Source organism: Capsicum annuum, chromosome 6 (genome assembly GCF_002878395.1).
Source record: "Capsicum annuum cultivar UCD-10X-F1 chromosome 6, UCD10Xv1.1, whole genome shotgun sequence".
Taxonomy (NCBI): domain Eukaryota; kingdom Viridiplantae; phylum Streptophyta; class Magnoliopsida; order Solanales; family Solanaceae; genus Capsicum; species Capsicum annuum.
The window spans coordinates 217,495,601-217,510,635 of record NC_061116.1 but is presented as its reverse complement, the minus strand read 5'-3'; the positions used below and the strand labels follow the sequence as shown (position 1 = coordinate 217,510,635).

At 37.6% G+C, this 15,035-nt stretch overlaps 1 protein-coding gene across 1 annotated transcript; it reads right to left on the bottom strand.

Moving 5' to 3' along the window:
* Positions 1-1,242: 1,242 nt before the first annotated feature.
* On the bottom strand, positions 1,243-15,035 carry LOC107875727 (la-related protein 1A). Its single transcript, XM_016722545.2, has 14 exons — positions 14,499-15,035; positions 11,699-12,236; positions 11,190-11,358; positions 10,734-10,824; positions 10,209-10,280; positions 9,228-9,652; positions 8,288-8,357; positions 4,905-5,009; positions 4,488-4,828; positions 4,159-4,302; positions 3,942-4,005; positions 3,289-3,434; positions 3,054-3,158; positions 1,243-1,752 (listed from the first exon to the last, which is right to left on the bottom strand). The coding sequence occupies exons 1-14, from the start codon at positions 14,751-14,753 to the stop codon at positions 1,590-1,592; spliced, it is 2,688 nt and encodes an 895-aa protein (XP_016578031.1). The 5' UTR covers positions 14,754-15,035; the 3' UTR covers positions 1,243-1,589.

Here is a 15,035-nt window from a genome sequence, read left to right as displayed (position 1 = left end):
TTTTCAATTCCATTCCGCTCTTGTTTCATATACTCATTTCACTGGAAATTGAATTTTTGTAAATAATATAAAATTATTGTAAAATAGCTTGTTTTTTAAATCTTTTATGACAAAGGAAATTGAATATTATAATTTGTTCAAGTTATTTTGTATTTAACTTTTCTTATTTTTCCAAAAAAAATTTCCAGCGAACAAATTTGCCGGTGTCCGACTTATCTTTTGAATCTTTTTCTATTTGTTCGCTGATTTTCTTCTTTTGATTTTCGTTCCCCAGGATTTCGTTTCCAGCTAAGAACAGCTAAGACATTTTACACAAAAAAAATCTGATACAGAGTAGAAACAAAAGAAACGGAAAAAAATATAGAAGCCCATACACAGAGAACAGTGAAAAGTACACAAGAGGAAAAATACATACACAGCAAAAAACAGTGAGGAGGGGAGAAGGAAGAACAATATACACAGGGCTTCAATTTGTTGGTCTGTGTTTTATTAGAAAGAAAGAGGAGAGGGTATTTTTGTCAAATAATATTTTTTATATAATAATTATATAAAACATAATTTTCAATACATTAAACCAAACACAACATAAAAAGAATACAAGCATAACTAATGCAAAGTGTAGCTAACACAGGCATTACTAATATAAGCATTATTAATACACCACATTTTGCATTATTTTTATACACTCGAGAGGAGCCCTGCAATGATTCGAGCTTAAGTCATTTCTGATGTTTCTATGTTTCCCTTCTATACGTTTAAACTCGATGGCCCTTTCCTGCGCTTGGTTTGTTGGTTGGTATAGGGTGTTTGTTCTTATTGAAAAGGTTGTCGTTTCTGGACAGCCAAATGCTCAACAGATGAAAGGGAAAAGCATCACTCCAAGTTAGGTAATTACCCATTTTTAAGTGATTCGTCCTACTACAAAGGGCCGCATATTATTGGCATCCCAAAAGGCTAAGGCACTGGGGCATAAAAGAGTACCAACCTTCATTTCCTTTTGCCATGCAAAACACTATCCATTTATTAGTGATGCCATCACATAATAGAATCACCAGGATGACAAGCAAGCCAACAATAACAACATACCCAGTCTAATGGGTAATCCCGAGGTCTGAGGAGGGTGGAATGTACAGAGACAATACCACTACCTCAGAGATAGAGAGGATACTTCCAATAGACCCTCGACTCGAATGATATTTCCATGAAAAGACAGTAGAATGGAACTAATATAAGAAATCGCAATTACCTTCAAGTTAAAACTCGTCTTATTTTTTATTTTTTTTTATTTTTTCTTTTTTTTTTTATTTTTTTTCATTTTTATTTTGGTTCCAAATTCTTCCTATATGTACACCTTACAATCCTAAGATGAAGGTACAAAAAAAAAAAATACGACAGGGTGGATATTCCCTCATGGGAAAATTTCGGCTAAACCTCGGAGGCAAAAATTAACCTCACAGAAGCACTATATACAAAAATTGGCCTTCATCCTCTCAGAGAGGTAATTTGGCAACTTGAGCTCATTGTATGGACTGTAAGGCATCAAAATTTGCTGACAGACGGTTCAATGAAGCTGAAAATCACACATTGGGCTAGTGACCGTCCTCCCTCGTGCTGCTTGCACTGGCTGCGCCTCCTCTGGCATGTTTGAAGTCATCCAAACTTCGGAACTCTTCTCTGAGTAGTCTATCCAGTTCTGGACGCTTCTTCAAAGGCGCTCGCTGACCTCGTTGCTGACGAAAATGGTGAAAGGCCCTTAGAGAATGATTGCAGTAGGATCATGTTAGTAAGAGCATAAAATACTACCAATGGTAAGTTCTACAAAATCAAGACATCAACAAAACCAATGTTAATGTGTACAAAATCAGCCCTTCCACAACACCTTCCCCTACACACTAAGCTTTCCCTTTGACAAAGGGGAAAGGGATGGTTAGATGCTTGAGAACTTCTCTTGTTCTACTCTATGCCCACTTCATATATATATGAGGAACCCTCCCCACTTTTTTCACTCAGGAACTCAAAGTCCACTATAAGCAAGTCCCTCTCTTGTTCTACTCTATGCCCACTTCATATATATGAGGAACCCTCCCCACTTTTTGTTCAATAGTCACTCAGGAACTCAAAGTCCACTATAAGCAATAGGGTTTGTTTTACTTGGTCCGAATTGTTCACAGTTCAATTGGTTTCCCATTCATTATTGAGGGATTTGATTGGTTGCAGTTCCAGCTGATCTCCATAAATTTTCTAAATCTGTAAACCCACAAAAGTTATGCAGATCTAACAATGAAAAGTGGATAAGATCATGTAACAATTTAGACGGAGGTACTGCTGTGACAGAGGGTGACGCCTTGAAGTTTTGCCCGTGGGGCAAGCAGGGGTCAAAAGTTCAAAGTCATCAAATTCCAAGGTCTGGGGTATAATCTCCTGACGGATAGATCAACAAGATCTTCACAACCAGGAAGTCCTCTAACGAACGCAGCAAAAATTGACCACGGCATGTTACCATGACGCTTCTGCTGACATGCTTAGGCAGATGGACTTTGAATGAATGCCAAAGTGTTGGGGGTCCCAGGTGAGGTGAATGAGAGATGTAAAGGAAAATCAAAATGCAAAAGAAGAAACTAGGGGAAATTAGAAGGGGAAGAAAGAAAAGTAAACAAAATCAAGGAAGTCGGGTAAGCAGGATCGAAAAAAGAATTCAGTGTACTTCCATTTCTGTGTTACAGTCGCTATAAGTAATGCTGGTATTCAGAAACCACTTTTTAAGGGGGCATTGCCTCTCTAAAATTAAGAGTTTAAAGAAAGACAGGACATGGATCACTGAATGAAGTGAACCTAAATTTTGAAAGGCAAGCAGAGGTTTAAAATGATTCAGAAACATAGGTTCTCACTTCGGGGCTTAAACAATACCATCAAAAAGCATCCTATCTACATGGATATCTTAATTCCCAATGCTTTGATCCTTCAATATCAGCAAGAGTCTCATGGGTGTCGCACAAAAAGCGGGAGGAGAGGACACTAAAATGAGAATTTTCAAACAAAGTAAGGTATATTACCAGTACTTCTCAAGGCCATAAAGGTTTCCCTTATTGTAAGTGTCAAGCGTCAATCTCTCGAAGTCGTCATAAAGGTCCTCTCTGAATTCCTTTTCCAAACCATAACTGAAACAAAAATACAGTATAATAAGTAGCTAAATACAGCTGTAAGAGTTGAGAAACAAAAGTTGTCATTAAGAATGGCAAGTAAATCTTCCTTTTTTTCAGACAAGTTAAAATGGCATGTAAACAGTACCTATAAAATCTAAATAGGCACTCCATCCCATAGTTATAATTAGCAGCTGCATCTTCTTGAGCCATCTTTTGGAACTCATTGTACATAGAACGTATAAACATGTTCCGCAGAAAATACGACCAAAACCTGTACAAAGTATTCATTTCCTGCTTGCCAAAAAAGATAAGAACCTTAAGAGAAATTTAAATATGCAATTTACGCACGCAAGTAGTAGGTACTGGAAGATTAGTTTTTTCTTCATGAGGGCACTGGAAATTTCCTTATTGTGTAAATAGTCCGATAGATTTTTGGTGACCTAAAGTTAGAACATTCTTGTGAAATTTTGTTACTACCTTGGTGCAACAACAATAAGGAGACTTTTGACTTGTCAAAACAAAAACCTGAAGGAACAAAGTCGATGAAATCATGAAACAAACAGAAGTTGTTATCGTTATTTTCATCTCCCCCTCCCCTCACAAACCCAAATGAACTTGCAGAATTGAAGTGATACTCATCGCATTTTAAACCCTTCTATAAGCAACAATTCACTGTTATTAAATTTAACATAATTTCTCTGTTTCCTTTTTGTCATCCTCAAGGAGAGTTGAGGTGATGCTACAATGGAACTAGAAAATCAAACACACAAAAATGCAGAACAAAAATTAAGTACGAACCTCACTGCAACCAATTCCAAGTTTCTTGCGATCATTCAGACAGCGCTTATGATACTTCTTGTACCTAAAAGGTGGAAAACCCAAAATCAACATTCAGGAGGGAAAAGAAAAGGCACAAGGAAATATGTATAAATCAATGCACATGTACGAACAGATGCATGCACATGAAAACAAAATACACAGAACACCAGATCCTTATGAAAGTAAATCTACTCACAGCTGTTGTGTAAAACCATTTTCTTGTAGAAGCTTGTGACTTGGATGCTGGAAAGGTGGAAATGGTTTCGGCATGGAACCCACAGGTGGACTACTACTAGCAAGATTGCTATGCGGAGAGGCACTCAGCTTTGAAGGCCTAGACCTGGAAACATAAGTTCAGGTATACTAAGTTTCCTGTGTAACAACCCAGAACCTTTTCTAAAATGTCCCTAATAAGCACAAATTTCATATAGACTTGCATCCTGCTATTGACAAAATAATTAAAGATTCTCAAACATATAACAATACACAACTCCATTAGAACACAACCAGGGAACCAGAACATACACATGACTGTCTGGAGGTGTAGAACCAAAGAAAAAACCAACTGAATCACAAGGTGGACTTTCAGATATTGTTCCTCCAGTGTTCCGGGAAACCCCATGATTCCGGTAATTTCCAGAAAACAGCCTCTGCTTATGTATAGGATGTGGTTTAGCAAATCCTTTGTTTTGCTTTCTCCGAGAGTTAGAACTTCCGGGGCCTTCAGTGTTTTTTCCTCCAGAAGAATGATCAGCATACTTTGATTTTGATAAACCAGCACCACTACCAGAAGATCTAGTAACGTCATCTCTAGGATCATTACTGGAGTAGTTAGATCTACGACTAGATCGCGTAGCTTTAAGCTCCTGAAAGATGACAAATCAATCTAATACGATATAAGTTGAATAGGGAAATAATGACCAAATTAACGCAACCACCAACCTGCTCATAGAAGTAGAGTCCATCATTTATTGCAGAAGCAAGCTCAGTAGATATTGGTTTTGATTCTTTTCCAACACTTCCAGAGGCCTGAGATATCCGAGTGTTCTGTAGACAATTCACACAGATGAGGTTATTAGACTAATTACAAAATACTCCAGCCCCGTTGTGTACAAGAAATAAAAGAAAGGCACTAGAAGTCATGATTTTTTAATAGGAAAACAAAAGTCATGTTTAAACACAACAGCTCATTTTTCCACATGCTTCTCCTGAGCGGCATCAGTTACAGTATCTTGGCTTTTTCATGAATTTGGCCAAAAAAATTGTCAATAGAGCAACTAATTTTGGAACTTGTCGACAGTAAAAACTATCTTAGTCATTGAAATTAAAGGCAGGAAATATCAAAGACTTGTAAGGAAAATGGAGAGAATCTAAGGAGTTCATCAGCTTTTACACACCAACCCCAGCTATCACTAAGAAGATTGGAAATACAATTACCTTTCTTAAAAACAAGGATACAAAGTTGACACATCTAGTGAAATTCCAATTATATCACCAGTCATATTGACTACAGGAGTCCAGATTTGGAAGCATAAGAATCCCAAACACCATTCCAAATGTACACTCGAAAAAGAAGGGCTCATCAAAGAAACTCCAGTTCAAAAAAAGAATTCAGCTTATATAATTACGTCCATACTTCAATTAGTGAGAGAAGTTGAGATGGTGGTGGCAGTTCATTCATACACTAGGAATATAGCCGTTTCTAAGTCGTAATCACATTACACGACCAAACGCCCCAATATTTCATATCAATATATGAACTGCACCACATAGATGTGGTCTTATTATCTGTTTCACAATATCATTGATAACTTGAACGGAGGAAGAGGAAATCATGAGTAGTTGTAGCAATGACAAAAGATTCCCTTATCTTGATTCCTAGCGGAGTAACGTTAATGCTCTTACAATCAGTTTCAGTAATATCCTTAGAGTAAATAAGTTTTGTTGAATAAACCAAGACGTGAAGCACCTCTTGTAATCAGTTGTTTTGAGAGCGTGAAGCCAAAAACAGCTTCTGGGACCCGCTTCCAATTCAAGCGAAGTGTGAAGCGACCTTGCTTCATTGAAGTGAAGCACAAAAGGCCAAAATTAAGGCAATATATGTAAGCACATGTTTGAATCTAAAAACTAAATAGTAGATAGCAAAAAAAAATTCACTATAGGACAAGAAATTAGCTACTGTCAAGTGCCCTATGTTGCTCGGACTCCCCAAAATTGATGTCTGATCCTGCAAAAATGCACTAATCTAGGAGGATCCGACACGCATCCATCAGTATTTTTGAAGAATCCGAGCAAAAAGAAATAACTAATTAGCTAGTGAAAATGGAATAAATAATTAGCTATTACCTAGTGCCTAAAAGAACGAAAGAAATTAATGGCAAATTCAACTGAATTAATAAAGTGAAAATGGCAGATTCAAACAAATTAACAAACTAAAAAAAAAAAAAGCAAAGATATAAAAGCCAAGAAGAAGAAACAAGAAAAGAACAAAAGGGGAAAATATACGCACTACACAGCCAAATACGCAGCGAAGATGAAAGAATGGGAAAAAACTGCCAGCACTGCTTTTGATTACTTGCATAATTTAGTCACTTCTTTTTTAACGGTGTCTTTAGGTTAGCTTGCACGCCCCTCGACTAATCTACCAAGTACCTTCTACCTCCCATCAGCACAAGTATTGGGCCACTTTTTTTTTTGATAACCACAAGTATTGGGTAACTTTACCCACACCAATCCCTAAGAACCCATACAGCATGGCCTCAATTGCGATTGTACATTGGCTCTCAAGGTTGTTACCCATCTCTTTGACCGATTGGCCACTCCCTAGGGGCTTACACTATGTAATAACTAATAATGAAGACAAAAATGTGCAGTTTATTGCATGTTGCTCATAATTGGTTGTGGTTCATATTTATAAACAACAACAACAACAACAAACCCAGTGTATTCCCACCTAGTGGGGTCTGGGGGTTCATATTTATAAACAAACTTCAGCAAAAGCAGGAGGTCGTCCATTAACATCCTTTTGGAAACTTCCTCCTAACTCATTTATTTGGAATGCAACGATTCCATTAAAAGCAAGAGCATTTATTGGCTTTTGGTCCATGGTTAGCATAGCATCAATTGCTATCGAACTTGAAGATACCTTCACATCCTTAAGCTTAATCATCAGATTGTGGGTCAGAAGGGGAACAAGACACTAGTTTTTGTCAAGTATGGTATAATTAGATAGTATCAATATGGGTATGGTATAATCGATAATTCGATATTATCAATATGGCCCATATGGGTATATTCTCAAATCCCTGCAATTAGTCAATTAGGAGATTGTTTAAATGTGGGGTGGGGGTGGGGGTGGGGGTGGGGGTGTTATTGACACACCCAAAAGTTACTTGGGCTACAATGCAGGTCAAAACTCAACCCACCCAATTCTTACAAATTTTTAATTGTTTTATTTGTTCTGTTAAAATGTCTTAGTACCTAATCAAATTATTTATTTTCTTTGTTATGGCTATATATAACATATCAAATAAAAAATGCATTTCTGAAGATAATTTGACAATATTTTTCATGGATCAGTTTGGGCTAGATATGAGCCCAAATTTTGATGGGCTGAGCTAATAAATGAGAGGGTCAATAATCAACCCAAACTTGAACTAGTAGGCGGGTTATGATTTTATGGGCTAATTTTGCCACCTCTAAATGTGTTAAAGTACATAAAGCTATGAGGCATACGCATTAATTAGGAAAGTACCTGAGGCCCCACATTTTCAAGGTACAAAACAAGGCATAGGCATTAATTAGGAAATAAATGCAGTACAAAATCCCATGAATTCTTTCACAATTAGATTGGCACAAAATATTGAATAGGAACTCTCTTGTAATTGCATACTCAGAATATCAGTTGGATCCAAAGGGAAAGACTACCAGTAAGAACGCCCACATGTCTGTAAATTCTACCCCAAAATCGAAAAACTTTACACTGTAAATTCTACCCCACATACTTATCACTTTGTGACATGTAATGAAAGTAATACAATGTAAATCATATGCCAATTCATCAGAATGGACAAATGAATCAAATATTACGTCTCCCATTTATTGCATCCAGAAACTAATGTCACCAGGATTATACAAGACCTGATGGTACCTGTAAAATAAAATAGGAGTCTAGCCTTCAGTTGTTAATGTATGTAGTAAAACACTAAGGAGTAAGTTTGACATAGAACCAAGTGAAGTCGAAACACACGACAACAAACTCAAAAAAAGTTATCTTTAGAAACTAAAATCACCCACATAAAAGACGTGGAAAGCAATTTTCTTACCCGAGTTACAATGACAAGTTTCTCAATAGCTTCATCATTAACGTCCATCTCATCCTCTTCCTCATCAACTCTTCATTAAGCAACACCACCAAGATGTTAACGATATAGCAAAAATATTGAACCAGAAAGAGATATTTGCTCATACAAAGTCTGTCCTCAGAGTAATATTTAGTTTTTCCATGTGGAGCTAACAGATAAATCAAGTAACAGATATAAGCAATTACCATAAATACTTTTCTTTTTGAGAAAAGGTAAGTATTATTGATATAAAATCTAGCACGAAGAAAGAGCAGCAACAGTTACATCTAAAAGAAGCAACAAAAGGGGAAGAGTCAAACCCCACTATCTAAACAAAAGATTCTATGAATTGTGTAACAGAGACCCTTAAATTCTTTTTCCTTCCTTAAACTCATTACAGAAGCTCATAACTATAAGATGACTAGTTAACATTTTTAACCTATTTTGGGAAAGCAGAAGACTTCCTACCAGCTATAGTAAGAAGATCAACAAAGAGCTATATATTTTTTAAATATTCCCAAAGGCATATCCAATCTCCTTCAGATACACCAATTCCCAGTTTGTGGAAGCAACTCAAGTATTTAAGTATCGCTATATGATATTTATGGAGAGGGCAAATGTTAAAAATGCATATAAAACAAGCTTTTCACCTTGACTTTTCTAACAAACAAGAAGACACCTATAATATTAACCAAATTGGTTAGATTCTTGGGTGAAAGAGATGGTAAAATTTGCAATGCATACAAGTAAATGAAGCATATTATGACCAAATTGCATAGAAAAGCTGACAAAGTAAACGGCAGTGCTAGTCATCAACATATCCTTGCGTTGAAACAAGCCAGCTAGTAAGCAAACCAAGATAAAGGCTAAACAAATTCATATAAGAAAATAAACAACACCAAGTAACAGAAATCGTCTATACCTTCCACTCAAAGAGAGCTGGTCCTTTTTATGTTCAAGCTCCATCTCTTCATCAAGCATGAATGTGCTCGAGAAATCATTAGATAAGTCATCTACATTTTGTTCTACAACATCTGATGCCCTAACCGTTCTTACATCACCACTTCCTCTGTCAACTCTGTGAGTTGAACCATGGAAACCAGATTTCTTCCTACTGGTTTCTGTTTTATTAAACACTGATAGTTTTTTAGCCTGTTTCTCTAATGATGCAAGCTTATAATTGTCTTGGGCAATTGTGACTTGAATTCCATCCTCTTTATTTTCATTGACCTCATCATTCTTTATAACCTTCCCCACTGAGTGTTCCACCGAAGTCAAAGGGGACTTCTGATCAGCACTAGCTGAAACCCACTTTGACCATTCATCACGTCTTCTCAACTTGTCTCCCTGCAGAAATTAAGCAAACTACACATTAACGAAGAAGGACATAGGCACAGGAGTATTTAATGTAAAAGGCAAAGAAAAACATAAATGCACGCATAGGCTACAAATTAGTCTCAATACGTTTTACCCAGTTGCAAATTGTTATGATGGCGTAAAGTGAGTAGCAAAGGAAAGATTAGGCGGGGGGGCGCCAGCATATAAGAAGGAAAACCAAGGAGGGAAACCTACAAGTTGAACTTTACCTTTCTGTTTCTTTTGTTTCACCTTTGCTTTACTTTTTGTTTTATTTTCTTCTTCTATTTATGATGTTCTGAGTTTTTTTTACTTCACTTTACCTGACAAAGGCATTACGTGGAGGTCTTAAGTCTGCCCAACAGTACACCAAGGGACCATTTTGGTCTTTGGAAGCAACCAAAGATGTTTAGGATGCAAAATAAACAACTTAGTATGAGGAAAATTGGAACATATATGTAACAGTCAGTTGGGAAATTTACTATTTTTCATGCAAAGGGAAGTAAAGAGACAATGGGGTATTCGAGCAAAAGGGAAAGCATTTTACCTTTACTTCAACAGTGCTTGAAGCCTGCAATGCATCAGTGATGAAAGCTATATCTGTACTCATTTTTTTAACCTGAAGCAGAAATGGAAAAAGAACATCTGCAGTTAGAGCTTTTTCATTTTACAGAAAGGATAAATGCTTAAATGTGTCAGACAAAGTAAAAGAAGAGAATATAATCCCAAGTCCAACTACAAGTTTTAACACATGAAATTTTTTTTGAATGAATTGACAAGGAGTCAACAACAGCAGCATACCCAATGTATTCCCACAAAGTGGGATCTGGGGAGGGTAAAGTGAACACAGTCCATATCACTACCTCAGAAGAGGTAGAGAGACTGTTTCCGATAGACCCCCGGCTTAGGACAAATAACAATAATAGAAAAGATAGAAACAACAAATAAAATGAGATAAAATTGACAAGGAGTCAAGGACTTCAATATAAAAACAAAGCACTGCACAGCTTATAGGGCACTCTAGTTTGTCTAGCATAAATATCAGTGTATCTGCGAAGTTTTGAGATTGTACCCTTTTGAAGTCGGCAATAATAGAGATTAGCACCCAACCTTGATCGTCCATTAAGGAAAGCAAGTAGTGGTCATTCTGCAGATTCTGATCACTGCCAAGGCAAAGTTACATGTTCTTGATATCAATCAACAGTAGTCAAAAATTTCTAGGACATATTGCTGGGAAAGTAATTAACCCAGACGAGCTGGATCTCTTTTTTGATTGGTCTATGCACAATACTTCTTGAAATATAGATCTATTAGAGAGTGGAATCATCCTCATTATGAACTCGAAATGTTATTTATAGGGGGTGTCCATGAAAAGGTCACCTACACAATTCCAGCCCACAAGATTACAACTGTAACTATACAATATCAATGAAGATGCAACCACTACCACAATCAAGGAATAATTACATCTATTCAAGAAAATATTGAGATAACCAACATAAATAGAACCTTTTCTTGATGTGATCACCTGAAATAGTACTCAATTTGCTTCATTATGCTCTCTTTCAAAGCTAATGTAGGTGATGCTGGCGTAGAGGCTACAGAGCTAACAGGATGTGGGACAAAGAAAGGTGGGTAAGGCACTCTAGCAGAGACAGGAGGAGGAGAAGGAAGAAAATATATAGCTCCTGGAGGACCTGTAAAATAGTCGGCTGTCATTCACTATTTTTAAAAAAAAAGAGAGAGAGAGAGAGAGAGAGAGAGACTAAGAATAAACAATAAATACACTGATAGAGATGAGAGCACACGAGATGGAAATACTAGCTGTTAAGGAGAAGGGGCACCAGTTGATAAGAACAATATTAGCGTCATGATCAAAACACCAGTATAAGGGAGAGATAAATAGGAGCAGTACAACGTTAAAGGTAAAAGACCAGGTGCATCAAGCTGCATTTAATGGTAAATACCTTATGACATTTTAGAATTTTTAAGAATAATGAGGTCACCCATTCAGGAAACTAGTTACGCGTAAATTACCAGGAAAATTTGCACCATCCATGTAGCCCGGAGCTGGACCGAAAAATGGAGGCCTTATGAAAGGCCTTAGCCCCATACTCTGTTGTAACTGAATGTCATCTTTAGAACCTACAGGCCGCTGATTAGACAAGGATGAACTAAACTGGTTACCACGTTCTTGTGGATTAGGTCTTCCTCTGTAGAATTTGGCATCATGGTCATTTGGATCACCTCGTGATGGGGGACGAAACCCACCATTTATAGGGGGTACAAATGCTTGAGATGCAGCATCACCGTCGGACCTAGCCACGTGACCTTCAGCTCCTGGGAAAGACCCTCGAGGGTGCTGGTATGCATACCCTGGAAGAGGAATATGTGGCATAGGTACCATACTCGGATAAAAAGGAGGGAATGCTGGTTGATGATAAGCCAAGGGCACAGGAAATGGCACACCATTTTGGTTGTGCCTGGGCCCTGCTCTTTGTTGAACTGCAGATGATGACTTATTCGACGATTTGGCACTAGAAGATCCATGGAACTTTAGATGCTCACCTCGGACCTACAAGACAACAGATAATCAAATATATCTCATTGTAAATTCATCCTAATTCATGGTAGTGGGGGAAAATCCCACCCACAGAGGTGTAATAACCAGACAAAGTTGCAACATGATGAACCAATTTGAATCATACCAATTATGGTACAATATCTGGCAAAGTTATCCGACAAAGGATTACTTTGACATACGGTCAACAAAAATAGAACAATAACTAAATCAGTTTTGACATTTTACGCTGAAACAGATGAAAGAAAACCACATTACAAGAACATCAAAAACCCAAAACTTATGACAACTAAAAGAACAACACCTTAATCCCAAGCTACATGGATCAGCTATATGAGACCACAATATCTATTCGGATGACAGATCCTACAGCAGTAAACCTCCTCTCTAGCAATTGTTCAGCAACACCGCCCCTGTTTTAGGTAATGGTTTTGGTGACATCACTCTGCTTTCTTGTGAATATTCCAGATGCAATAAGCCTCTTTCCAATAATCGTTTCCATAGCACCAGACCTATTCCGACCAACATTCTTCCATTTGCTAGCAGAAATTTTTTTCATGACTGTAACATCAATGCCTCCTTTTCATATAATTCAGCCAGTGACTTTTCAGCTTTCCAAATAAATATTTAAAATGTTTGCCGCTTTAAAAAAATGTCAAGAGAATCATTAAGAATATTGCATCTTCCGGAACTCATTCACTTCCAGACATTCTCTTATATAGACCAGCATTACTGATATCAAAATGACGCATACCTATTTCCTAATTAAATACTAAGATTCTTTTTTTTCTTTGGTTATTCCAAAAATATCTACTAGTTGATATAGTAAGAATATCTTCACTCCATATCTGCCGTGGTAACAATCTCTCGCAAAAATCCTGGGTAAGGCAGTGTACAATATCACAATAAGACCCTTGTAGTTCGGCCCTTCCGCATATAGCGGGAACTTAGTGCACCAGACTGCCCTTTTTATCTTTTTTTTTTTTTTTGAAACTAGACTGCCCTTTTTTCTTTGTGTTTTTGTGATATCTCGTGACTTGAGCCGGGGGTCTTTCGGAAACAGCCTTTCTACTTCATCAGAGGTAGAGGTATGGATTGCGTACATCTTACCCCCCCAGACCCCACTAAGTGGGAATACACTGGGTTTGTTGTTGTTGTTGTTGTAGACTGCCCTTTTTATCTTTTTTTTTTTAATGAAACTAGACTGCCCTTTTTATCTTCATTCCATATCTCCACAGTCTTTATGGAACAATGCTCTATTTTTCCCTTCCTTCACCGTGAATATATGCAATCAAAGATACACTTACACATAGGGTCTTAATAGTTCAAAGAAATCAACTACAGATTGTCATTGCTAGATTAAATCAGAAATCATCACATATGCCCATAAATCTTTTCACCCATTAAGGGGCATTTACACATGCTCAAAAGAGAACAAAATTACATAAGCCCTCCGTCACCTATGTCGCTCTTAACTCTTCTAAAATGCCGACAGGTACGTGTCGGATCCTTCCAAAGTTGTGCCTTTTTGGAGGATCCGACACGGGTGCAGCAACATTTTGGATAGTCCGAGTCTAAGAAACAGAATCCACCACTACATCGCTGGGCCAATCATCTAAAATGTAATGTAATCAATTCCATGGGACTCCACCAATCCCAAATCCCAAATTACATAACGACAACTCATTATAAACTCATATACATCCTCCCCTGACCACATTTTAAACTAAGACTGCATTCGTAATCAACTCCATCGGACTCCACCAATCCCAAATTGCATAACATCTCGTAACAACTCATCATAAACTCATATCCACTTTTAAACTAGGACTACATTCGTAATCAACTCCATCGGAATCCACCAATCCCAAATTACATAGCCTCTCGTGACAACTCATCAGAAACTCATATACATCCACCCCTTACCGCCTTTAAACTAGACTACGTTTGTAATCAACTCCATGGGACTCTACCAATCCCAATTTACATAGCCTCTCGTATCAAATCATCAAAAAACTCATGTACATCCTCCCCTTACCACCTCTAAACTAGGACTACATTCGTAATCAACTCCATGGGACTCCACCAATCCCCAATTACATAACCTCTCATGACAGCTCATCAAAAACTGATACACATCCTCCCCTTACCACCTTTAAACTAGAACTACATTCATAACTAAATACACATAACCAATGAAAAACGAATAAACCTAATTAAAAAAAAAAGTTCTAACTTTTACACACTATCAGTTACCTTCTCGGATGCAGCATTGCGGCTGCTGTTCTCCGGCGGTGGAGGAAGTGACGGCGACTTAGCGGAAGAAGTAGAATCACTAGCCCTAAGCATCTGTTGAGCATCAGAAAGTGCTGGCCAGGAATCAGAATCAGCATCCGCCGCCACCGGTGAAGACGGATTATCAACCGGCGCCGGAGCCGGAGTTTTCCACGGCGACTTTGGAGGTTCAATGACCTCCTTATGATCATCTCCAGTACTCTCATTTTCCGCCATGGTTCACAAAACTTCAGCTACTTTATATATAGAGATATATAGGAATTTGTATATATATGTGAATTGAAATTGAGTGGTTGAAAGTGACGGTGGCTATTAAGAGAAAGGAAAATAGGGGGGAGGTTTGCAGCGGAGTGTGGTGGCGCAAAAAGAGACTAGGGTTGAGAGGAGTGAGTGTTTTCAGACAATGTGACAAAGTATTCAGTGTTGTCAAACAGTGACACCTTCACTCACTAGCTATGTAGCACTAGTAAATACTACTACTAAATTTAGTACTGCTTC